This window comes from Scyliorhinus torazame, chromosome 1 (assembly GCF_047496885.1).
Source record: "Scyliorhinus torazame isolate Kashiwa2021f chromosome 1, sScyTor2.1, whole genome shotgun sequence".
NCBI lineage: Eukaryota > Metazoa > Chordata > Chondrichthyes > Carcharhiniformes > Scyliorhinidae > Scyliorhinus > Scyliorhinus torazame.
This window is the reverse complement of record NC_092707.1, coordinates 282883960-282910976: the sequence shown is the minus strand read 5'-3', so window position 1 is coordinate 282910976 and position 27017 is coordinate 282883960. Positions and strand designations below refer to the sequence as shown.

At 48.1% G+C, this 27017-nt stretch overlaps 1 protein-coding gene across 4 annotated transcripts in view; it reads left to right on the top strand.

The window, feature by feature from the left end:
- Nucleotides 1-27017, top strand: part of LOC140421878 (uncharacterized) — a 276272-nt gene that overhangs the window by 142497 nt on the left and 106758 nt on the right. For all 4 annotated transcript variants that reach the window (XR_011947154.1, XM_072506852.1, XM_072506859.1 and 1 more), the window contains one exon: nucleotides 11956-12180. Coding sequence is in view for 3 of the 4 variants with exons in the window: in XM_072506852.1 (XP_072362953.1) it covers nucleotides 11956-12180 (225 nt within the window). In the remaining variant the exon portion in view is untranslated. The remainder of the gene's footprint in view (nucleotides 1-11955; nucleotides 12181-27017) is intronic.

The following is a 27017-nucleotide window of genomic DNA, read 5'->3' as shown; positions in this document are numbered from 1 at the left end:
GGATAGACACATGAACAGACGGGGTATAGAAGGATACAGGCGTTTGGTCTAGATAGAACACGTGATCGGCGCAGGCTTGAAGGACCTAAGACCCTGTTACTGTGCTGTACTGTTCTTTGTTCTTTGTTAAAAATAATGAACTTCAAAATAGTTTGGCCCATACTCACAACAAAAGAGACAGGAAGCCTTTTTTAAAATTTGATTTACTATGTGTTATAAAGTGTTATTATTATGCATCTTCGTATTTAAATCCATTGCTGATGTCATCAGTAAGTGCTACGACATAATTAGGTGTTGTTATTGTTATCAGTGTACATTCGTATTTAACTGCCGTTAGTTTTAATTCTATTCTGTCACTTTCGATATGTAGCTAGTTGCTTCCATTTTTGAGTCCATACTGTATTTTACACTTTGTTACTTTTATATATTAAAGAAGATTAACATAAAGCGTTTCCAACTACCCTTTTCTGGTCAAGTTGCCACATCATTTTGGTGACGGAAATTAAAAACATTAGCGTTTCAGCACGTTCAGCACAAAATCTAGATAAGTTTAGCGACAGAAGACAAGTTAGCAGCACCATGGCTATGTGTTTGGGTTTATCAGTGGGTTTGTGGGAGGGAATGAGAACTGGACTGAGTATGTGGAAAGGTTGGAATGATTTTTCTTGGCAAATGGAATCGCAGATGAGGCTAGAAAGTACTCAGTTCTCCTGAGTATGTGTGTGGTGAAAACTTACAAGCTAGTGTAAGTGTCCTTCCTGTTCCTTCTTGTTTATTCCCTGTCTATTCCTTTCTTTTTCCCTTTTCTTCTTGCTGTTACATTTTTGATGCACAGGTGATTTATGCACAGGCGTCTTTAAGGATTCCGTGTCAGTGGAGGGGTTACGGGTAGTTGGGAGGAGGAGTTGGGGCCCATATTAGATGATGAGATGTGGATTGAGGCCCGTTGCAAAATGAACTCCACGTCTTAGTGCACAAGGCTTGGTTTGATCCAACTTAAGGTTGTTTTTAGGGCTCACCTGACCAATTTCAGAATGGGTTGTTTCTTTGCAGGGGTGGAGGAGAGGTGTGAGCGCTGTTCAGGATGTCCAGCTAACCACGCGCACATGTTCTGGTTTTGTCCCAAGCTTGTGGGTTTTTGGATCATCTTTAGCACTATGTCGGCGACTCTGGAGATTGAACTGGAGCCCTGTCGTTTAGTGCCCATATTTAGGATGTCAGACTTGCCCGAGCTGCAGACGGGTGCGGGGGACAATGTCCTGGCCCTCGCCTCGCTAATTGCCCAGGGGCAAGTACAACTGGGTGGAGGATCCATCGCCACTCAGTGCCTGGTTGTGGCTGAGGGATCTGATGGAGTTCCTTTATCTCAAGAAAGTTTTTTTTTTTAAATATTTTTTTATTCTCCTTTTTCACATTTTCTCCCAAATTTACACCCAACAATAAACAATAATCAGTAACAAATGTAATGTCAATCCCCATATCAATAACAACGATCCCATCCTCCCACCAAACCCCCAAACCTTAGGCCGCATGTTAACATAAACAAATGACAAAGAGGAATCACCCATAGTCACCATTAACACATACAGTCCCCCCTCCCCCCAACCCTCCCAGCCCCCAACCCCCCTAATGTTCGATGTGATCCAATTCGCGAAAGTGCATAATGAATAACGCCCATGAATTGTAGAATCCCTCCATCCTTCCCTTCAGTTCAAATTTGACCTTTTCAAGCGTCAATTCCAGCAGGTCCCCCCGCTATGCAAGACACAGGGTGGAGAGGTTGATCTCCACCCTAACATGATCTGCCTTCGGGCGATCAACAAGGCGAAGGCTACAACATCTGCCTCCGTGCCCGTTTCCAATCCTGGCTGGTCCAACACCCCGAATATGGCCTCCCGAGGACCCGGGTCCTGTTTCAGGTACAACACTTTAGCGATTACCCTAAACACCTCCTTCCAGTAATCCTCCAGCTTTGGACAGGACCGAAACATATGAACGTGGTTTGCGGGCACCCCCCCCCCCAGCGTTCACATACATCTTCTACCACCTCAAAGAGCTGGCTCATCCTCGCCCTTGTAAGGTGCGCTCTATACACCACCTTCAGCTGTATCAGCCCCAACCTTGCACACGAGGTGGTGGCGTTCACCCTCCGGATCACCTCACACCAGAACCCCTCCTTCATACCCTCTCCCACTTTGCCTTGATGCCTTCTAGCGGTGCCTTCTCCTCCTCCAAAATAGCCCCGTAAACTGCCGATACTACCACCTTCTCCAGTCCCCCTGTCGTCAGCACCTCCTCCAGCAATGTGGAAGCCGGCTCTACTGGGAAGCTCTGGATCTCCTTTCTGGCAAAGTCTCGAACCTGCATGTATCTGAATATTTCCCCCTGCTCCAGCCCATACTTTGCTCCCAGCTCCTTCAATCCCGCAAAACGACCCCCAGAAACAAATCTTTTAGTGTCCTAATTCCTTTCTCCTCCCATCTCCGAAAATTTCCATCCCACTTCCCTGACTCAAATCTATAGTTCCCCCGAATTGGCATTTCCTTTGACCCTGCCCCCAACCCGAAGTGCCGCCGAAACTGCCTCTAAATTGTCAACAAAGCTATTACTACCGGACTCCCTGAGTAGCTCCTCGGGCCGTTCGGAGCGGCGCTGTCGCTAGCGCATTTAACCCCGACCCCCAACTCAAACTCTCCTCCATTCTGACCCATTGGAAGTCAACCCCTCTGACCCAATTCCATACCTTCTCCACATTCGCCACCCAGTAGTAATACATCAGGTTCGGAAGACCCAAACCCCCTGCCTGCCTTCCTCTCTGTAGTAGCACCTTTTTAATTCTGGCCACCTTCCCTCCCCATATGAACGAGGTAATCATCGCTTCAATTGCTCTAAGAAATGCCTTTGGCAGGAAAATCGGTAGGCATTGAAAAATAAACAGGAATCGCGGCAGCACATTCATTTTAACCGCCTGTACTCAACACGCCAATGACAGAGGGAGACCATCCCACCTTGCCAGATCAGCTTTCACCCTCTCCACCAAACTAGAAATGTTGTACCTATTGAGCCCCCCTCTCCAATCTCGAGCAACCTGCACCCCCAGGTATCTAAAGTGAGTCCCTGCCTTAAGGAATGGCAACCCCCCCACCCCTGCCCCAACCCTGGCCGAGACAGCTCATCTTGTCTAGATTTAATTTGTACCCTGAGAAAGACCCAAACATCCGAAGCAGCTCCAGTATTCCCCCTATTGACACACTTGGTTCCAACACGTATAATAACTTTTTTAAAAAATAATTTTTATTAAAGGTTTTCATAAAATATCAATAACAAAAGGAGAAATAAAAAAGCGCCCAACAGAGTTAAGTACAAAACACAATCTAAAAAAGCAACCCACCAAACCCCTTCCCCCCCCCCCCCCCCGACCCCGTACATAAATAATAAATTAACATTAACACTCCGACTTAACACAACAGGTGTATACATCCCCTCAGACCCTCCAGTGTAAATAACAGAAACAAAAATAAAGTAAACTCCCCCCCCCCTCCCCCCCGAGCTGCTGCTGCCATTGACCAATGTCTATTGTTTTGCCAGAAAGTCTAAGAACGGTTGCCACCGCCTAAAGACCCCTTGTACCGATCCTCTCAATGCGAATTTCACCCTCTCCAATTTAATGAACCCTCCCATATCGCTGATCCAGGATTCCACGCTTGGGGGCCTCGCATCTTTCCACTGAAGGAGAATCCTTCGCCGGGCTACCAGGGACGCAAAGGCCGGAATTCCGGCCTCTTTCGCATCCTGCACTCCCGGCTCCTCTGCCACCCCAAATATTGCGAGCCCCAGCCCGGTTTGAACCTGGATCCTACCACCCTGGACACCGTACTCGCTACGCCCTTCCAAAATTCCTCCAGCGCTGGACATGCCCAGAACATATGGGTATGATTTGCTGGGCTCCCTGAGCATCTAACACACCAGTCCTCACCCCCAAAGAACCGGCTCATCCTTGTCTCCCCACCCTGCATCAACCCCCTCCAGTTCCTCGACTCTCGCAGTGCCATAGCCAGGGGTTCAATCGCGAGTGCGAAGAGCAGGGGGGACAGGGGACACCCCTGTCTCGTCCCTCGGTGCAACCGAAAGTACTCGGACCTCCTCCTATTTGTGGCCACACTCGCCATCGTGACCTCATACAACAGCCTAACCCACTTGACAAACCCCTCTCCAAACCCGAACCTCTTCAGCACCTCCCAAAGGTACCCCCACTCTACCCTATCGAAGGCTTTCTCAGCGCCCATCGCCACCACTATGTCCGGGGGGCCCCCCCCTCCCTCGCCGGCATCATGATAACGTTCAAAAGCCTCCGCACATTCGCGTTCAATTGTCTCCCCTTCACAAACCCCGTCTGGTCTTCATGGATGATCTGCGGCACACAATCCTCAATCCTCGTGGCTAAGACCTTCGCCAGCACCTTGGCATCTACATTTAGCAAGGAAATCGGTCTGTAAGACCCACATTGCGGGGGATCCTTGTCCCGCTTCAGGATCAAGGAGATCAGTGCCCGGGACATCGTCGGGGGTAAAGCCCCCCCCCTCCCTCCCTTGCCTCAGTAAAGGTCCTAACTAACAGCGGGCCCAACAGGTCCATATATTTTTTATAGAACTCGACCGGGAAACCGTCCGGCCCAGGTGCCTTCCCCGCCTGCATGCTTCCTATCATTTTGATCAGCTCCTCCAGCCAATCGGGGCCCCCAGTCCCGCCACCAGTCCCTCTTACACCTTTGGAAACCTCAATTGGTCCAGGAAATGGCCCATCCCTCCCTCCTCCCGTGGGGGCTCGGATCGGTACAATTCCTCGTAGAAGTCCCTGAAGACCCCATTGATGCCAACCCCACTCCGCACCACACTCCCTCCCCTGTCCTTAACAGGGTCCCCCGATCTCCCTAGCTGCATCCCGCTTCCGAAGCTGATGCGCCAGCATCCGGCTTGCCTTTTCCCCATACTCGTAGACCGCCCCCTGGGCCTTCCTCCAGTGCACCTCGACCTTCCTGGTGGTCACCAGGTCGAATTCGGCCTGGAGGCTGCGCCTCTTCCTCAACAATCCTTCCTCAGGCTCTTCCGCATACCTCCTGTCTACCCTCACCATCTCCCCCACCAGCCTCTCCCTCTCACTCTGCTCCTTGTGGGCCCTAATGGAGATCAGCTCTCCTCTCACCACCGCCTTCAGTGCCTCCCATACCATCCCCACTCGGACCTCCACGTTGTCGTTGGTCTCCAAGTACCTCTCCATACTTCCTCGGACCGCTCGCTCACCTCCTCGTCCGCCAACAGCCCCACCTCCAAGCGCCACAGCGGGCGCTAGTCCCTCTCCTCGCCGATCTCCAAGTCCACCCAATGCGGGGCGTGGTCCGAAATGACTATTGCCGAATACTCGGTATCCTCTACTCTCGCTATCAGCGCCCTACTCAAAATGAAAAAGTCAATTCGAGAATAAGCCTTATGGACATGTGAGAAGAATGAAAATTCCCTCGCCCCCGGCCTTGCAAATCTCCAAGGGTCCACACCTCCCATTTGGTCCATAAATCCCCTCAGCACTCTAGCCGCTGCCGTCTTTCTACCCATCCTAGACCTGGAGCGATCCAGTGCCGGATCCAACACCGTGTTAAAGTCTCCCCCCATTATCAGGCCCCCCACTTCCAAGTCTGGGATCCGACCCAACATACGCCGCATAAAACCCGCATCGTCCCAGTTCGGAACATACACATTGGCCAGTACCACCCTCTCTCCCTGCAACTTACCACTTACCATTATGTACCTACCGCCATTATCTGCCACAATGCTCGACGCCTCGAATGACCCTTCTTTCCCACCAAGATCGCCACCCCTCGATTTTTAGCATCTAGCCCCAAGTGAAACACCTGACCTACCCACCCTTTCCTCAGTCTTACCTGGTCTGCCACCTTCAGGTGTGTCTCCTGGAGCATAACCACATCCGCCTTGAGCCCCTTCAGGTGCGCGAACACACGGGCCCGCTTAACCGGCCAATTCAGTCCCCTTACAACCCAGGTTATCAGCCGGATCAGGGGGCTACCCGCCCCCCCCTCCCCCGCCGACTAGCCATGACCCCTCCTCGGTCAGCCACGCGCCCGCACCCCACACCCGGCCCGTTCCCCACAGCGGCATACCCCCGTCTCAACCCCCCCCCCCCCCCCCACTCGCTCCAGCTCCTCCTTGACCTTAGCAGCAGCAACTTGCTTCCCCGCCCCGGCCACGCACCCCCCCCAGTCTCCAGCGCAGGAAAAAAAAACGCGCTCTCCACCTACCAGGCCCCGCCACCAACCAAAACAGTACCCAACTCGCCCCATCCACCCTCCCCAACCCGAAAGAAAAAAACGCAGAGAAAAAGAAACCAAAAACAATGCAAAGGCACCCCCCCCCCCCCCCCCCCACAGAACAAAAAATAGGCATAACATATCCACCGCAGTCCCCAATCGCCCATCCAGACCCTCAATCTGTGTCCAACTTCTCGGCCTGAACAAAGGCCCACGCCTCCTCCGGAGACTCAAAATAATGGTGCCGATCCTTGTTGGTAACCCACAGTCGCGCTGGCTGCAACATGCCAAACTTCACCCCCTTCCTGTGCAGCACCGCCTTCACTCGATTGTACCCGGCCCTCCTCTTCGCCTCCTCCGCACTCCAGTCCTTCTTCCCTCCCTTCTTCGGGTCCACCACCACCTTTTCTGTCGCCCCGCTCCCAGTTAAAGCCATATACTGATGGGGAGCTGTTATTAACTCCTTCCCACACCGGGAAATGTTGAAAAAGTGCCGTTGGGGGCCCTGAAAAGAGCCCAAAAGTCTGTTTTTGCGGGAGCCGCCGAATGTGCGACTTAGCTCCCCATAGCCGCAACCGGAAGTCTCGAGAGGGAATCCTTTTGGCAGTGTTCACTTCACCAATCTGCCCCAAAAAGTCTGTGGAAACTCCTGAAAAAGGTCTGAGAGTCCGTTCCAGACGGGAGCTGCCGAATGCGCGACCTACTCCTCCATGGCCGCCACCGGAAGCCCCGTCCCCGCATCTTCAATGGCCTTGGTGAGATCTTTTCACAGTTGTTCCCTCTGCTGCTAGAATTCACCTTTAATAAAGGCCCTCAAGTCAGCTTGAAGCCTTTAAGCTTGCCCTTCCCCCGCCTGCATGCTGGAAGAGACTTTTGTCTCAGCCAAATCTTTTACTGTTTCTACCGGGTCTGGTAACCAAGAGACATACACTGTCGGGGGAATGTTGCAGTCTTCTTCCCACACCGGGAAATGTCGAAAAAATGCCGTTGGGGGCCCTGTAAAGAGCCCAAAAGTCCGTTCCAAGCGGGAGCTGCCGAACATGCGACTTAGCTCCGCATAGCCGCACCCGGAAGTCCAACACGTATAATAACAAGACATCGGCATATAAGGACACCCTATGCTCTATCCCCCCCGCACTATCCCTTTCCATACACCCAAACTTCTTAAAGCGATGGCCAATGGCTCAATCGTAAGTGCAAACAGCAGGGGGGACATAGAACATCCCTGCCTAGTCCCACGGTGGAGAGGAAAGTATTCTGAGCTGATGTTATTTGTGCGGACACTGGCACTCGGCTCCTTATATAATTGCTTTACCCAGTCCACAAATCTGGGTCCAATTCCAAACCGCTCTAGAACTGCCATCAAGTACCCCCATTCTACCTGGTCAAACGCTTTCTCGGCGTCCAATGCCACAACCACCTCTGTTTCCTTCCCCTCCACCGGTACCATAACCATGTTCAATACCCTCCTAATGTTCGAAAAGAGCTGCCTCCCTCTCACAAACCCCGTCTGATCTTCACTTATCACCTTCGGGAGGCCTACCTGCCAGTACCTTGGCCAATATCTTTGCGTCCACGTTTAAAAGTGATATGGGTCTATACAACCCACACTCTGTCAGATCCTTATCTTTCTTAAGTAACAGGGAAATTGATGCCTGCCCCAAAGTTTGTGGTAACGCCCCCTTCCCTATCGCCTCCTGAAACATCCCCACCATCAGCGGTACCAGCTTATTTTCAAATTTTTTAGAATATTCCACCGGAAACCCATCTGGCCCTGCCACCTTCCCCGACTGCATCCTCCCAATATATCTCGAGAAAGTTAAGTACACCGTGAGGGGAGCAATCGATGGGTGCTATCAGAGATGGCAGCCTTTTATTGTTTATTTCAAGGAATTGGTCACCATTGTTATGGGGCGGGCTAGATGGGAGGGGGGGTTACGTTTACTTCAGGGCTGTTTTATGTTCTGTTTTTATGGTTGATGTATGTAAATTTGTTTACTTTTTGTTAATTTGCATTTCATAAATTGCAAAATGTTCCTAAAAATATATTTAAAATGTGTCTTTAAGGCAGCCTGCCATTTTAATTCAAGCAATAGATGCCATGACCTGTATCTTTAATTCAAATAGAGGAATCCTGAAAGGGCTGTGTCGATTCACCCTGGTGATTCCAGATTGGCTGACAACAGTGATGTCTCGGTTTGACTGATTTGGCTCGTGGCCAGTGGATTGGCCAAAAAGGCTGTGCTGTGCTTGGTAACAGATGGTGATTGGATATTATCCCTCAGGAATGTTTCGCGGAGCCACGAGGTTCCATTCTAGTTTTGTTTTTGAGCCTGCCGTCCGGGTGGAGGATTCCAACTGATTCTCTCCCCAAAGATCGCGCACAACTCTCTCCATATGGCCAATGCGAGGACTCTTTCTCTCACCAGTAAGTCTGGGTGCCATTCTCTTGAAACTGATAAAGCTTGAGTCAAACCACAAGCTGAAGGCAAGGTTTGTTATGAGATAAAGTGTCTAAAGAAACAAAGAGGCCTAGAAATAAATCACTAACTAGAGTCTGATGTGAAGCCAAGGGGCCTCTCCAAGAAAAGATGTGAGTGATATATTCCAAACTACAGCAAAGATCGTTACAGGCTGTAAAGCAGAGGCTTTGATCAACCAGTGTGCTGTCAAGAAAGCCTGCTACAGAACCACTATTAGAAGCAAAGACAATCTTACCATCATCATCCTTATTACTTTCACCCTTTCCCCCCTCTGTGGTTGTCTGTCTTGTGTGTGTGGGTAGAGGGTGGGACAGTTAAAGGGGATAGTAGATTAGCTTGTTATTCGGTTGCATTTGCTGCATATTTCACCATTAATCTTGTTATAAATAAAAAATAATTGTGTTTCTACTTAACAAACTTGGTGATTGCAATCATTGGGGAGCTAATGGCCAAAGAATTTTTATAAGAACTATTGGTTAATTCACTTGTGTTGCAACTCTGGAATACATGGGGCTGGAATTGACCACGCACTTACCCAGGGTGGTATAACGCTAGTGAGAAATTTAGCTGTACCACGGAAACCAAAGGACATTTCATTTGCGTTTAGTTACCTCCATTCAGAATCATCGCAATCCTAAGCCCTCAGTAATTGTGCAATGTTTCAAACTCCATGGTCATTTTCGGAAGAGGGGATAGTCTTGCAGCTACCTTCGTTGCTGAATTACGCCAGCTCTCTGAACATTTTGAGTTTGGGGCAGTTTTAGAAGACAAGCTACAGGAAGGACTAGTTTGTGGCATTAACAGGGACAGCATTCAGCAGCATTTGCTGGGAGAAGCCATGCTTACTTTTAAGGCTCTAGAAATTTCTCAGTGCATGGAAATGGCTGTCAATAGTGCAAAAGATATCCAAGAAGCCAATGGCGGCACACAGGCAAGTAGTTCGGATCCTAACAAGAACCCAACTATTTTCAATTTGTAAAACTGTGAAGAAATGTTACTACATTACTGGAGTGATAACACTGACCAAGAGGTATCTTTTATGTTCAAACAACTTTAATTTAATTTAATCACAGACATAATCATATTAGCAACAAAGAAATAACTGTGAAGTTACAACAGTTCTTAAGTAAAAGAAAGAACCATAACTTAACTTCCTGAACCTGCGTTTATATCCCAATTAATCAAACCAATATTTTAAGTACCACTCATGAATAATATTAACAACCAAGGTTTTCCTTGCATAGAATCTTTGGAGTGAGAACCTTTCAGGACCAAGCTGAAACACCTCTGTTCAGATTAGAGTTATAGGACCTACTGACTCTTCAGACAGACCTGGCTCTTCCCAATGACTACAATGTCTGTACCCAAAGCATAAGGCGCTCTTTTGTCTCTTCTCACAAAATGCCGCTTGACTTGTTTAGCCAGGACCAAGCACACTACCCCTTAAATTATTTACACCCCAGGGATCCTTCAAATCTAAATAATATTCCATTAGCTAGCTATCTGTAAACAAGTAAATTGTTCTCAAGATCTTCACCTGCAAATCAATGATTATCTTACTTTTATGACACCTTAATCACAGCTCTAGCAGCCACACTCTCTGAATGCAGCTTAACCCAAAATTTTAATAACATTACTGCAAAAAAATATAAAATATGGCAAGTTCTTACATTCATCACAAGGTGTACTGCACCTAGCAGAAAAATAAGTTGCAAGTAGAAAGGTAAAGACGGTGGTATGTTTCAGGTGTGGAGGGCTGCACTATACGAATCTTTGTAAATTTATGGATTCTGTTAGTCACCAGTGCAACAAGAAGGGACATTTAGTGAAGAAGTGCTGGGATGCTAAGAAAGTTGAAGGCTGAGCCAGTAACTTCAAATGCAAGTAAGCCTCAATCGATGGGGCATCGTGTTTAACTGCTGTTCGTTCTAATTCTATTCTGTTACTTTTGATATTTTGGCTAGTTTCTCCCATTTTTGAGTCCATATTATATTTTAAACTTTGTCATTTTTACATATTAAAGAAGATTAACTTATAACATGTTTTGACTACCTTTTTGTGGTCAAGTTACCACACTATGCTATGTCAGTTCTAGGACACCCAGCACAATTTTCAGGTACATATTAGTGGAGGGTACCACCATTGCTGTTGGACACAAAACCGCCTAACCTCCCAGGCCTTTAACTGAGCACAAATATACGCTATAGAAATTTCGCAGTTAACTTGGCCTACAGAACCCTTCCCAGGCATTGTGAACCATTCAGTGCCCTGCCCGCACCCCCTCTCTCCCCCCCCCCCCCCCAACTTTTAAGTTGTTTTTTTTACCAACTAACCCCTTGCAGACATTAGCCACCAGATTAATTTTGTTCCATCTAATTCTGCCTCCTCAACCCCAAAAATTGGTGAGATGCCTTCCAGAGCCCTTTAAGTGGTGGCAGCATAGTGAGATCATGTAGATAAGCTGCAAGCATCAAATTGATTCAAGCCTCCTGAAAACCAATCAGATTAGGATTTGGATTGCCTTTAAAAATGGAGACCACCAAATCAACAACATTTCACTTTGCATAGCAACTGTATTACCTCTTGATGTGGCTCCGTGAGTTGTGTTTCCTGCAAAATCGTATGCAACAGCTATCTTAGTGACAACCTTGTGACTTGGTTTGTTAGTCTTCCACAACTATATTGTGTTATTGTGTAAATGATCACTAATCCATTTTCATATTGGGGCCTAATTCATCAGTCTACAAAAGATTGCATTCAAGATTTCCCCATAATTTTTATCTGCTTCCCCTATCCGCTTTGAATGTACTGGATACGTAACAATTACCTTACAGATTTTCTTGTTTGAAGTGTATCATAACTAGATCTATGTGGCAATGAGCAACACCACTTACATAATGCAATTTAGCACACTAGTAATTGTAACACCACTTCATCCTTTTTGCTGTTATTTATGTAGATAAATTATGTGTAATTTCCAAAACATCTGCCTGCATTAGAAAGATTAACTCTCATCTATGTTAATTAAACATGTTCTGATAGTAATTATCGTATACACATTTTCCTATTTGTTCAAGATTATTGCTATTTATGTTACAATAGAGAATGCATCTATTATTTTTCAATATCAGAATGATCTCAATCTGCCCTCAGATTGAAGAAGAGGGTGCAGAAAAGCTCAATGCAGCTGAGGTCTCTGGTAGAAACGATGAGATTGCGTCAATTTGTAGACTTCACGGCTTTAAAGTGGATGCCACACTACAGCAACAACTAAAGGCATTGGACATGGAATACCACCAATTAAAGGAACAGGGGCAGTCTTCCAAATCTGACTACATACAGATGCTTTACAACTGGAAAGCCCAGCAAGCTGGGAAGGTATGAATTAATAGCATACTGTAAATATTGTATTGCAAAGACTATAAAAGCAGATTGGTACACATTGAACTTTATTTAATACACGTGATGCCTCAGGAAGGATTGTAACCATGGTAAACTAGCCGTCCTGGTACTTTTTGACCGGTCTGCAGTCTTTGACACAGCCACACTATCCTCTTCCCAGTAGCTCTTCACTATTGACCAGACTGCACTTGCCTGGTTCCATTCTTATCAATTCAGTCGCAGCCAGAGACTCACCTGCAATGGTTTCTGTTTCTGCTTTCACACAATTAAACTTGGAGTCCGAGGATCTATCCCCTATTTCTTGCCAACTATTTGAGGCTGAACCAAACTGTTTGCAAACTTCAATGTCATATTTGGCCTCAAGGTGAGCTTCCGACTAGATATCCGCACCATCACGAAGATTGCCTGTTTCCACCTCTATAACATCACTCGACTCCCCCCTCTGTCCCATGCCCGAGCTCAACTGTTGCTGAACTTCCATCCATACCTTTCAGCTGCCCATCTTCCACCTGTCATAAACTTAAGATCATTCAAAACTCTGCTGCTTGTGTCCTAACTTGCACCAATTAACCCACACAACAACAACTTCACGCACTGGCCTACATTAGCTCCCAGTTAAACAACATCTGGGTTTTTTAATTCTCATCCTTGTTTTCAAAGCCCTACATAATCTCCATATCTCTGTAATCAATTCCAGCCCTGTGACCCTCTGAAATATCTGCATTCCTCCACTCTTGCCTCTTGTGCATTCTCGATTTCAATCGCTCCACTGTTGACAATGAATGCTTTTAGATGCCTGGGCCTTAAACTCTGGAACTCATTCTCTAAACTACTGCACCTCTCTCGTATTCTTCCACCTTTAAGAGACTTCTTAAAACCTACTTCTTTGATCAAACTACCCGAATGTCTCCTTATGTGACTTGGTGTCAAATTTTGATTGATAACACTTCTAGGAAGCACATTAGGACCTTTTATATGGTTAAAAGCAGAAAACTGGTGGTAATGGTGTTCTGATGCCCATGAATGCCAACAACTTTTAAAAAAGATATTTGAATTCCAAGTAATTAACTGGAAGAATCACAGGACAAGATTTCAAGTTTTAAGACTTTAACTGTAATAAACCCTTTTCAGCTGGCAATCTATTTTCTTAACGACAGAAAAGATCCTTTCATTTCATTTCTAAAACTTCATAAAAGTTTAAGAAAAGTTTTGAAGCTTCCGCAGTTTGGGAGTAGTAAGGGGGGCATGCATGATGGCAGGTGCTTTTGAGACAGTGTAAACTCAAATATCTCAATGTATCGAATCCTGAGTTGCGTCATCACCTGCAATGACCCCAGAAATTCAGGTCAAAAAGCTTCAATCCACAGACTTCCGGTGGCGGCCATGGAGTGAGTGGTCTCGCATTTGGTGGCTCCTGCTTGTGGTGGTATTTTTGGACTTTTTCCCCGGTTATCAGGTGGATATGTTGAGAATAAAAGTTGCAGGAGAGATGGAAGGAGAGAGTGTCCCACCGGTGGATGGATTCGTGGGGGTGGTTTAAAAAGAAAGGAACGGTTGGAGCGACAAGCTGTACCTGCGATACAGGGGAAGATGGTGGAGGGTAAGGGAATGGCCCTACCCTTTCAATGGTCGAAGGAACAGGTGGTGGGCTTCTTGAATGAGAAGTTCACCCAGCAGAGGAAGGATAATCTGGAGATCCTGGTGAGGTTGGTGGATCTGATTAAGACAGAGATCGACAACATGGAAACGAGGTTGAAGGCCCAGAGCCAGGCGATCCAGAAGGTGGAGGAGACTGTGGGGGAGCACGAGGAGCAGCTTGCCTCGATAGTGGCCGAGTTGGGAGTGATGCGGGATACTCGGAGGCAGCTGCAGGAGAAGGTGGAGGACTTGGAGAACCGGTCCCGGAGGCAGAACCTGAGGATCATGGGGCTGCCGGAGGGCAGCGAGGGAGCGGACACTGATTCGTACGTGGCTCGGATGTTTGAGAAATTGCTGGGATAGGCAGACTAGGCGATGTACCTGGGAGGGCAGTAAACTTTGTGTGTACCAGGACCTGGGTGAGGAGCTCGCCAAGAGGAGAGCGGGGTTCAGTAAGGTGAAGGCGGCCCTCTTTATGAAGGGGGTTAAATTCAGAATGCTGTACCCGCTACGCCTATGGGTGACTTATAATGATCGTGAACTTTATTTTGTGATGCTGGAAGAAGCAATGTAGTTTGCCAAGGGCAATGAACTGGCAGGAGAAGGAGGACATTCAACGTTTGAGGAGATGTTCGCTCTCTGTTCCTTTAGGTTTGTTTTTATGTTCTTTGGGGCCATTGCCCTGTGTTTTTTTTGTGGGGATGGGTGTTTGTTCTTTCCTTTGTTTTTGGGTTGGTGATGTTCTTTGCACCAGGATAGTTTTTGAGCGGGAGAAGGGGGAGGGGAATCAGTGGGGACTAGACTAGATGCTAGATGCCATGGGCGGGGGCAACCAGGCTAGCTGGGCGGGCTAGTTCACGGGAGCGCAATGGGGTGTGAGCAGATGGTTAGAGTGTTGATAGGGGTTGGGATTGTTGTTTTGTGGTGGGGCGGGGGGGGGGGGGGGAGAGAAGTGGGGGTGCCCCCCGACCAGGCTGATCACATGGAATGTGAGAGAGTGAATGGGCCGTGTATTCGCACATCTTGAGGAGTTTAAAGGTGGATGTGGCTCTTTTGCAGGAAACACACTTGAAGATTGGGGATCAGACTATGCTTAGGAAAGGGTGAGTCGGGGAGGTATTTCATTCAAATTAGACTCAAAAACAATGGCAGTAAGCAATATTGATAAATAAACATGTGGCTTTTGAAGTGGGGAGTATAGTGGCAGACTCTGGGGGGAGATCTGTTATAAGACCATAAGTCCATAAGACAGAGGAGCAGAATTGGGCCACTCAGTCTATCGAGTCTGCTCCACCATTCAATCATGGCTGATATTTTTCTCATCCTCAATCTTCTGCCTTCTCCCCACAACCCCTGATCCCCTTATTAATCAAGAGCCTATCTATCTCTGTCTTAAAGACACTCAGTGATTTGGCCTCCACAGCCTTCTGCGGCTAAGAGTTCCACAGATTCACCACCCTCTGGCTGAAGAAATTCCTCCTCATCTCTGTTTTAAAGGATCGTCCCTTTAGTCTGAGATTGTGTCCTCTGCTTCTAGTTTTTCCTACAAGTGGAAACATCCTCTCCACGTCCACTCTATCCAGGCCTCGCAGTATCCGGTAAGTTGCAATAAGATCCCCCCTCATCCTTCTAAACTCCAACGAGTACAGACCCAGAGTCCTCAATGGTTTGTCATAAGACAAGCTCTTCATTTCAGGGATCATTCTTGTGAACCTCCTCTGGGTCCTTTCCAAGGCCAGTACATCCTTCCTTGGATACGGGGCCCAAAATGCTCACAATACTCCAAATGGGGTCTGACCAGAGCCTTGTATAGCCCCGGAAGTACATCCCTGGTCTTGTATTCTAGCCCTCTCAACATGAATGCTAACATTGAATTTGGCTTCCTAACTGTCAACTGCACCTGCACATTAACCTTAAGAGAATCATGAACAAGAACTCCCAAGTCGTTTTGTGCTTCTGATTTCCAAAGCATTTCTCAATTTAGAAAATAGTCTATGGGCGGGATTCTCCGACCCCCCCCCCGCTAGGTCAGAGAATTATCAGGGGGCGGCGTGAATCCCGCCCCGCCGCTCCGACTCCAGCTGACGAATTTTCTGGCGCCGGTTTTCGGGTGGGGTTCGCAGCAGCCCCCCCCCCGGCAAATCTCCGGGCCCCGATGGGCCCAGCAGCTGCCCGTTTTCAGCCAGTCCAGCCACGTGAAATGGACATGGTCCATCAAGGCAAGACCTGGCTTGTCAGCCATCTAGCGGGGTCCTCGGGGTGGCACGGGGGGATCCGATTTCGGGGAGTCCCCCACGGTGGCCTGGCCCGCGATCGGGACCCACCGATCTGCGGGCGGGCCTGTGCCGTGAGGGCACTCATTCCCTCCGCGCCAGCCTCTGTCGGACTCCGCCATGGCCGGCGTGGAGAAGAAACCCCCTGTGCATGCGCAAGAACACGCCGGCGGTTCTGCTCAGTGCGCCAGGGATGTGGGTGAGGGACCTGGCAGAGTTTCTCAGGCTAGAGAAAATAAAGTTCGCCTTGAGGGGCTCGGTGGAAGGGTTTGCCTGGAGGTGGAGCCGTTTTCAACTTCTTTGGGAAAAATTAAACTGTCAACAGTGGGTAAGGGGGGGGGGGGGCGGTTTAAAAGGGTGAGGCAGGGGGAATGGGGCAAGGGAGGGGCAGGTCAGTGGCATATTTATTGTTGTGCTCGTTAAGTACAGCCAAATTTGCTGGTTAGGGATTGTCTATTGTGTTAAAATTTAAAAATAAATGCCTCAATAAATATTTTTTTTTTTTTAAAAAAGCTCCAATCTACAGTTTTGATAGGTGGCTCTGAATTATAAGGTTTGGTATGATGAATAGTAACATGATGAAACAGCTGTGTCAGCATTCTGGATATCCAGCATTGATATGCAGGATAAGATGATTGGCATTCCAGGCTTACATTATAGAATGTAAGTCTGTCCCATTCATGAAATAGAGGGGTTCTCATATAGGGCATGGAGTTACAGAATTCCATTATTCCATTAATTGCTGCTTGCACCTGGAGAAACCTTGTCAATCTGTACTGTATAATTCCCACTCTTTGCTTGCCTGCCTCCAATGGGCGGCACGGTGGTACATAAGAACTAGGAACAGGAGCAGGCCATCTGGCCCCTCGAGCCTGCTCCGCCATTTAATGAGACCATGGCTGATCTTTGTGGACTCAGCTCCACTCTCCGGCCCGTACACCATATCCCGAATCCCTTTATTCTTTAGAAAGGCATCTATCTTTTTCTTAAAAACGTTTAAAGAAGGAGCCTCAACTGCTTCACTGGGCAAGGAATTCCAGAGATTTACAACCCTTTGGGTGAAGAAGTTCCTCCTACACTCCATCCTAAATCTACCTCCCCTTATTTTGAGGCTATGCACCCTAGTTCTGATTTCCCCGACCAGTGGAAACAACCTGCCCGCATCTATCCTATCTATTCCCTACATAATTTTATATGTCTCAATAAGATCTCCCCGCATCCTTCTAAACTCCAATGAGTACAGTCCCAGTCTACTCAACCTCTCGTCATAATCTAATCCCCTCAACTCTGGGATCAACCTAGTGAATCTCCTCTGCACTCCCTCCAGTGCCAATATGTCCTTTCTCAGGTAAGGAGACCAAAACTGAACACAATACTCCAGATGCGGCCTCACCAACACCCTATACAATTGCAGCATAACCTCACTAGTCTTGAACTCCATCCCTCTACCAATGAAAGACAAAACTCGATTAGCCTTCTTAATCACCTGTTGCACCTGCACACCAACTTTTTGCGACTCGTGCACCAGCACATCCAGGTCCCTCTGCACAGCAGCATGTTTTAACATCTTACCGTTTAAATAATAATCCATTCTGCTGTTATTCCTCCCAAAATGGATAGCTTCACACTTGGCAACGTTGAATTCCATCTGCCAGACCCTAGCCCATTCACCTAACCTATCCAAATCCTTCTGCAGACTTCCGGTATCCTCGGCCCTTTTTGCTTTACCACTCATCTTAGTGTCGTCTGCAAACTTTGACACATTGCACTTGGTCCCCAACTCCAAATCGTCTATGTAAATTGTGAACAACTGCGGGCCCAACACTGATCCTTGAGGGACCCCACTAGTTACAGGTTGCCAACCAGAGAAACACTCATTTATCCCCACTCTCTGCTTTCTGTTAGTTAACCAATCCTCTACCCATGCTACCACTTTACCCTCAATGCCATGCATCTTTAGTTTATGCAGCAACCTTTTGTGTGGCATCTTGTCAATAGGTTTCTGGAAATCTAGATATACCACATCCATTGGCTCCCCGTTACCTACTGCACTGGTAACGGCCTCAAAAAATTCTACCAAATTAGTCAGACACGACCTACCCTTTGTGAACCCATGCTGCGTCTGCCCAATGGGATAATTTCCCTCCAGGTGCCCCGCTATTTCCTCCTTAATGATAGATTCCAGCATTTTCCTACAACCGAAGTTAAGCTTACCGGCCTATAATTACCCGCTTTCTGCCGACCTCCTTTTTTAAACAGTGGTGTCACGTTTGCTACTTTCCAATCCTCTGGGACCACCCCAGAGTCTAGTGAATTTTGATAACCACTGCCTCATAGTGCCAGGTTCAATTCCAGCCTTGGGTGACTGTTGGTGTGAAGTTTGAACTTTCTCCCTGTGACTGCGTGGGTTTCCTCTGGGTGCACCTGTTTCTTCCCACAGTCCAAAGATGTGCAGGTTAGGTGAATTGCCATGCCAAATTGCTCCTTAGTGTCCAAGAAATACAGGTCAGGTGGGGTTGCAGGATGGGGCAAGCCAGTAGGCCTAGGTGGGATGCTCTTTCAAATGGACCAAATGGCCTCCTTCTGCACTGTAGCGATTCTATGGAATATGAACTGCAGAGCCCTCTAAGTCAAGGAACAATATGAATTTCTTGATATGGTAGTGAACATCTGCCTGACTAATATGGCTAGTTTGATGCTGCCTGGAGGAATACGGCTACAATGAAGTTCAAGGCACTGGTGAAGTTGACCAATACAGACAATGTTAGCCATCTTATCGTAGTGAGCTGGATGTCGTTGGGCAGCACTTGACATATTTAAACAGTTTTTTGAAGGCCAAAAGGTTCAAACCATGGTGCATTGACCATGGTATTTGTCAGCAGGGAATAGATAGATACCATCTGCTAACCCCCCCCCTCCCCCCACCCCCCCCACCCCACCCCCCCACCCCCGCACCCCGGCCACCCCCGCACCCCGGCCACCCCCGAGAGTCTCCAATCTCATCTCTTCCATTTCCTCCTCCTGTTCAGAGATAAAAAATAGAGTATACCCATTGGAAAATATTTATCCCCATTGCAAAGCATTATAATGCAGAGCAGAGTCAATAAAAACACTGACTGAACCTGCAAGCCACTAAAAGAATTACTATGTAGACATGGCAACACCCAACCTTCAGTCGAAATATCTCAACATAGTGTCCACCTGAGTCATACATTACTGAAGCACTCATCACCACTTATGTAGCTGCACAAAAGTGGAAATTGGGGGAAATGGGTTACAGGAATTAACCGTGCTACTGTTACATGCAGTGGTTCAGATCCAACAGGCCTTAAAATGTTCTGGCAATATTTTAGAAGGTTAATTCCGCTGTCATTTCCTGAAATGGTTTTGAAGTGGTGGCTTTTGATACCTCATTTTATGTTCCAGAGGAGAATCTAACCTTGTACATTGAACTTAATGATATTGGAGGGGAGGGTAGTTTACATTTAATCCTGCCAATAATGCTGATGATATTGCTTAACTTCAGCCTGTAAAAAATCATCGGCATGAATAAATGAAAATGAGCCTTTATGGACTCATGCATGTATGGTAAATATAATAACCAACTTGGGAGCAGTAGAGTACAGAAAATGAATTTGCCTGTAACACCAGAAACACAAGTCCCGCACCACGTAAGTTTAAAGTGATGCACAGAGTGCACCTAACCAGAACCCGAATGAGCAGGTTCTTCCCGGAGGTGGAGGACAAGTGTGAACGGTGCCAGGGAGGCCAGCCAACCACGCCCACATGTTTTGGGCCTGCCCCAGACTTGTCAGGTTCTAGATAGACTTCTTAAGAGGTGATGTCCAAGGTTGTGGGGGTGAGGGTGGAGCCGTGCCCGAAAGTGGCAGTCTTTGCGGTATCGGACCAGCCAGAACTTCATTTGGGGAAGAGGGCTGATGCCCTTGCTTTTGCTTCCTTAATTGCACGCCGGAGAATCCTGATCGGCTGACAATCAGCAGCACCATTTCAGCCATTCATCAACCTGTTCCAAGAGCTGTTCGAAGCCAATAACAGTTGGGAAAGGTGGTGGGCGGTGTAGCCACCTAAAATGGCTGATTCCTGATTAATTTGGCCAAACCCGATATAAAATGGCTAACCGAAAAGGCTGATGGGAAAAGCAGCCAACAGGGCACAAACGGACAGCTGCAGACAGAATAGCGTATTCAGCTCTGGGGAAGTCGGCCCAGATCAATACCTGCGACAATTAGCAGCACATCAACCCAGACATCTGCAGTTTAATCGGCTATCCCCGGGAACAATTGTAACATATTAGCAATTGAATGCCGGGCCAGACCTCTCGGCGCCAGCAGTGGCCGAGACAAAGACAGGTGAACGACCACCCCCGATCAAGGAATCGCCCCATTATTGGAACATATCGAACCCAGTGATTGGGAACAAGTCCAATCACTTGGGACTCAGGGTCAAGGTCCGCCCCGAGAGGCGGGAAGCCCCTGGGCCCTATAAAATGAGGGGCCAAGTTCAGATTGACCCTTCTCTCCCTTCTTCTCCTGCTCGCAACTTTCGCAAGAACCATCGATCAGAAACCGTAAGTTTGACTCCAGCGATCGCTACTCGGTAGAGACTCCTAGCCATCGACCTGTATCAGCCTTTTGAATCCCGCAGGCCAGACCCAATTCGATAAATCATTTGTTTCCCTGACCTGGTGGGCCATTCCCAAAAGTTAAGTATTGGCCAGTAGTGGTGGGTAGTGATATAGAAAGTAGAATTACTGTGTAAGTATTTATTGCTGTACATAATAAATGACCTTTGATTTTAATCTTACTAAGCGGTGTGCTGTCTTATTAATCATAACTAGAGCTTGAACCACGTGGCGGTATCAGAAAGATACCTGGCGACTCGTGAGCAAAGGTGACATAATTAGAGCTAATAAAACTAAGGCTAATAAGAGCAACAGCGGGGGGACCGATAGGAAACAACGGGCCACACAAAGCAGACAGGAACGGGAGGGGGGCGGGTGGAGGCAAGGGGGCAGCAAGGGAGGAACCCAAGGAAGTACCAGGAGGGTACCCAGGGAAAGATCGAAGAAGGGGGCAGAGGGCCCCTCACAAAGCCAAGATGAAAGATAGATTATAACATTTACGGCGGAAGAAAGGGTCAAAGACGGAGCGCGACTAACAGAAAATGGGCGGGTGGGAATGGGGGTGAGCAAAGGTAGAGGGAGTGCCTAAAAAAGAAAAACATGTCAATTGTAAATAACTGTTTCAGTCATCTCCTGTACAGTGTATAAATGTAAAATTCAATAAAATTATTTATTTAAAAAATAAATAAAATAAAAGCAAAATGCTGCGGATGCTGGAATTCTGAAATAAAAATAAAAGCAGAAAATGCTGGGAAAACTCAGCAGGGTCTGCGGAGAGAAACGGAGTTAACGGGTGGAATTTACCCAATAAATGGCAGTGTCAATCGTGGTGCCAAAACCAGTGCGATTCCCACCAGCCCTGCTGCCGTGATCCGGACTGCAATTTCTAGGCATTTAGAATGTAAAATGTTTCCCCACATGAAAAACGCCATGCCTGAGACGTGAAGTACTGACTTATCATTCCCAGTGGTTATCTTCACACTTTAATGAAGAGAGTGCTACATTTATTTAAACAGCTCCACAGCACTTGCTCTCAGTCAAGCCAGGGGGTTGGCAGCGAGCAAGCTTGCTCCTCTATTCATGGAGGGGGTCCTCATCCGTATGGTGGATGCTCTGGAGGAGAGACAGCCAACAATATACCCTCGGGTTGGCAGGAGATCCTCCAGCAAGATACCGTATCCCGCCTGGGAATAGTTGCAGCATTGATCAGTCAGCAGCCTCACCAAGAGAATGGGGGTGCAATACTGCAAGAAGATGAATGACCTACTCCATTCTGCCAGGGTAAGTGCTCCCTGTCTCCTCGCTGCACTTCACATTGTCGGCACCCCTCAGAATATCACCTTGATCCCTCATGCTGCCATTCACAGGCTCCAGTACCCAACCTCCTCCAAGCTTCCTCAAACTCCTGGCATTCCTCTTCAGAACCCCACTCTGCTCATGCGCAGTATCCACACGTGCCAGTTACCATCGTCATCTGACCCGCCAGCTCACATCATGCCCATTTGCGTTCCTGCAGGATAAGCTTGCCCACAACTGTTGCAAGTGAGAGAAGATGGAGGGTGGGATGCCTGAACTGATGATCCTGACTCTTTTTGAGGTGGGAGCCCTGGAGCTAGCAGGAGAGGAACAGAAACGGGCATGTGCTGAGAGCGAGGTGGGCCTGTGAGAGAAAGGTGAGGAGTCACTACACATTAATCCAGATGACCAATCGCAAGTGAGTTCTGTGTATCCTGGACCATTGACCTGGCTATGCGCTAATACCATGTCCTTTTCCTTGCAGGAACATCAATTGATCAACCTGGCCCATCTAGCAGCAGTGTCCCACCACCCACCCTCAACATGACCTCTGGGCAGATGTCAGAGGAGTGCAGCGAAGAAGCGCCAGGGTTATCACCCGCACCATCCACCAGCGCGGAGATGCATACCACGGTGGGCATTCTTAGCAGGCAGGCTTCTGGGTCACAGTGAGCACCACACTGCTTTTGATGCATATCAGGTGGAGGCAGAAACGTGCCAGGGATCCGCCAGTCTGAGGTCTGCTGGATTCCAGAACCCGGCTCTGCCCCTTCCATGTTTTGTGCCTCTGGACTCATTTATCCCTCACTTGCATGAGATATAAAGGCAGAGTCGGGAATACCAGGAGGGGTTTTCTGCAAATTTCCTGCCACTGCAAGGTTGAATGGAGGAGTCCAACAGCTTTCTGTCACAGGAGATGGTGCTGGCAATGCATGGCACCCAGGCCAACTCTGCAACAGTGGCGCCTGGGGTTTGAGACCAGATCCATGATGGGAGAACTCCAAAGCATAGCTTTACCCCTGAGCCCCATAGCTGAGGGCTTCAACTACATGGTGCAGACAATAGTGGGTCTCCAGTACTGGGGGTGCCAGATGACATTGAGGCTTCTGGACCTCACTCCAGTTGACCCCTATCCCATGGATCAACCCAAAGGGTACCCAGAGGGAGAAGGATCCGCTGGCGCACAGCCCTGGGCCTTCTATCCAGGGAGTGCTCACCCAATCTGAACCCCCCCTTCCTGAGACCGGCGCAACTCGGGCATGTTGGGCAGAACAGGGTGATTATCCTGGAATGCCTACAGTGCAGAAGGATGCCATTCGGCCCATCGAGTCTGCATCGACCCTCTGAAAGATCAATCCACCCAGGCCCACTCTCCAACCCTATCACTGTAGCCCTGCCCTGCAACCTTTGGACATTAAGGGGCAATTTAGGATGACCTATCCACCTAACCTGCACACCTTTGGATTGAGAGAGAAAAATGGGTCACCCGGAGGAAACCCACGTAGACATGGAGAGAACGTGCAAACTCCACACAGACAGCCACCCAAGGCCAGACTAAAAACTGTGTTAACCACTGTGCCACCCGAAGGTAAGCCAAGACTCCGGGATTCAGCTCTCCAGAGGACGTCTACAAAGGAGATCTTGGGCAACTGGGTGTGGAAGGCAGCAGACCACCTCCACCTCTGCTTATCCTCAGTGTGGTGATATGTGTACAGGCATATCTATCTATAAGTGTATATAGTTATATCAATGCACATATGTGTATATAACAGTGCCACTGTATATAGACAATGACCAACACATGTAAGGACAGCTATAACCTCCCACCAGCAGGGGAAACCAGACCGGACAGATGTATATATATTGGAGGACAGACGGGAGCCAGGCACTTGGTAGCAGGATGGACAAGACAGCAGTCATCAGTAACGGAGATGGAATCGTTTGTATATAGTAATGCATGGTTATCACTAAGAATAAACACTTGTAGCAACTATAATCTTCATGTTCTATGTATACCTTCATCATCAAGGAAGTAACAGAACATAACATGGTACCAGGCGTGCTGAAGAACTTGAGGTAACCGCAGCAAGACAAACCACATGGCACCGTAGAAGAAACCATACGAACGACCACTCCGCCAACCTGATGAGCCAAGAGGGTGTGACCTCAAAGCAAAGCACACCGACTTCAAGTCTCAGAAAATTTGGACTCAAACTGGCAGCCATTGAAGCAGCAGTTTGAGCTTTTGCTTGTTGCCCTTAGCCTACAGGCACTGCCTGATGATAGGCGTGTTGCATTGTTGCTAATGAGAGCTGGGTTCTAAGTGCTTCAGCTGTACAATTTGGCTTTGAAAAAGGTGAGCAGAGCTATGAGGAGGCGGTTCAACGCTTTGAGGTCCACTGCTCCCCCAAAAGCAATGAAACCTTTGAGAAATACGTGTTCTGGTCTCGCGCCAAGAAAGACAAGGAATCCTTTGACAGTTTTGCGATGGATCTGCGTTTAAAGGCCCAGTCATGCAATTTTGGGCAGTTGAAATCTTCAGTGATCCAACACGAGACATATATGGGATCTTGGAGGCTGCGAGAACAGCTGTTAAAAGAAGACGACCTCACACTGGATGCCGCTATCAGGATATGCCAGGCAAGTGAGCTCTCTGCGCAGCGGATCGGGGCTTTCCGCAAACTCAATGCTGACACCGATCTAAGAATGGATTCTGGCTCTACAAATGCAGAGACGCATTGTAGAAAAAAATGTGGTCTTGATGTTGGTGGCCATTTTGAGCGCTATGGTATGCAGCCAGACGCACAACAAGGTCACAAGGCAGAATGCCATTTTGAGAACACTGCTCCGCACTGGCGAAAGAAATGTGCTCGTGAGGGGGGTGGCCATTTTGAACAAATCAATAACTGACATCAGACTGCACATGGTCTCCATGGGGGAGGCCATTTTGAACATCACAAGAAACGTGTCTCGCTGGGGTCGGCCGTTTTAGACAGCAAATCCCATCCGCTACTTTGTAGCCTGAGCTGTGGCAACAGACACTCACTGAAAAGATGTCCGGCGTTTAACAAGAACTGTTACTGGTGTGACAGGCAGGGGCACTTTGATCGCTGCTGCACAGTTGATCGGGCAGCACAAAGGAACCCGATGCAGGACAAACGAGTTGATCACCTGCCTGCTGTGAACATGGTTACAAGACATGATTCAAGCTTTTTCGTCGGCCTCAGTGAGGCACAGGTGGGGACCATCGAGGACAGGTTGACGATCCCGGTAATGCCAAATGGAATTGTCATCAAGTGTAAGCTTGATATGGGAGCTAGGGCCAACCTAATTCCGCTCGGTGGTGCGGCGGCTTAAGACTATCTCGCATTCATCCGGCAGGCATCATTCTCAAGGACTATAATGGACGTCAGATTGCGACTATGGAAGAATGCGAGCTGGATGTCACCATTAAGCAGATAACCAACAGGATATGGTTCTCCGCAATAGAGGTGGAGTGAGAATCACTCTTTGACGTGCAGTCCTGTGAGCAGCTCGGGCTAGTTAAAATGGTATATGCTGCAGATTTCATGGAGTCTTCCCAACACGCCTTGGTGGAGGCCATTTCCAAGGCACATCCGGAGGTATTTCAGGGGTTTGGCACCCTACCGTTCACCTACAGCATACGACTGAAGGAAGACGCGAGGCGAGTGGTGCATGCTCCCAGTCGGGTTCCTGCCCCACTGAGGGAGAGACCCGAGACCGAGCTACAGCGGATGACAAACCTGGGTGTCATCAGGCGCATTTAAGAGCCAACGGACTGGGTAAACTCGATGGTCCGTGTAAAAAAAACGGAACGAGGACCAGAGAATCTGCATGGACCTCAAAAAACTTCAATAAGAACGTCAAAAAGGGGGAAATTGCATGTGAGATGGCTGGGCGATGAGTTTCTGCAAGCTGGATGCATCTCAGGGCTCCTGGCAGCTCTGATGAGGCAAGTACAAGACTGCACTTTCAATATGCCCTTTGGCCGATACTGTTTCCAGCGGATGCCTTTCGGAATTATTTCTGCTTCGGAAACTATCGAGCCATGGAACATATAGTGGAAGGGCTGCCAGGTGTGCGCGTATATGTGGATCACATCGTTATCTGGGGATCCACACAAGAAGAACATGATGTGCGGCTCTTGCAAGTGCTACAAAGGGCCAAGAAAAATGGCCTCAAACTCAATCGGGGAAATGCCAAGTTGGTGTGGATGCCATCATGATTTTGGACGACAGAATATCATCAAAGGGGGTGCAGCCGGACGATGAGAAAATCACAGCCATCATCAACATGCCGAGTCCCACAGATAAAAAGGGTGTCCTGCGAAATCTGGGCATGATCAACTTCATTGGAAAATTCTTTCCAAACCTCACCTCAAAAATGTCCCAGCTCAGGGAATCTATTAAAAAGGATGTGATCTTCCAGTGGTCGCCGAAGCATGAGCAGGGATGGAGAGCGCTCTGTGTCTCCTTAGCAAGGGCACCTGTGCTGGCCTTCTTCAACCTGGCTAGGGAGACCAAATTCTCCACGGATGCCTCTCAAGATGAGATCAGAGCGGTGCTGTTGCAACAGGGTGCAAATGGAGACTGGCTGCTGGTAGCATATGCCTCAAGGACCATGACTGATACGGAGCGCCGTTATGCAAAAATTGAAAAAGAATGCCTGGGACTTGTCACCGTGCTGGAAAAGTTCCACGATTATGTGTATGGGCTTCCCACATTTTTGGTTGAGACGGACCACAGGTCGTTGGTCTCAATAGTCCACAAGAACCTTTGGCAGATGTCCCCACGGATACAACGGCTCATGAAGCTTCAGCGATATGATTTGATCTATACATTAGGAAAAGCATTTAAAGGAGGATATGGTTATATGCGTACAGGCATTTCTATCTATAATTGTATATAGTTGGTATCAATGTACATTTGTGTATATAACTGTGC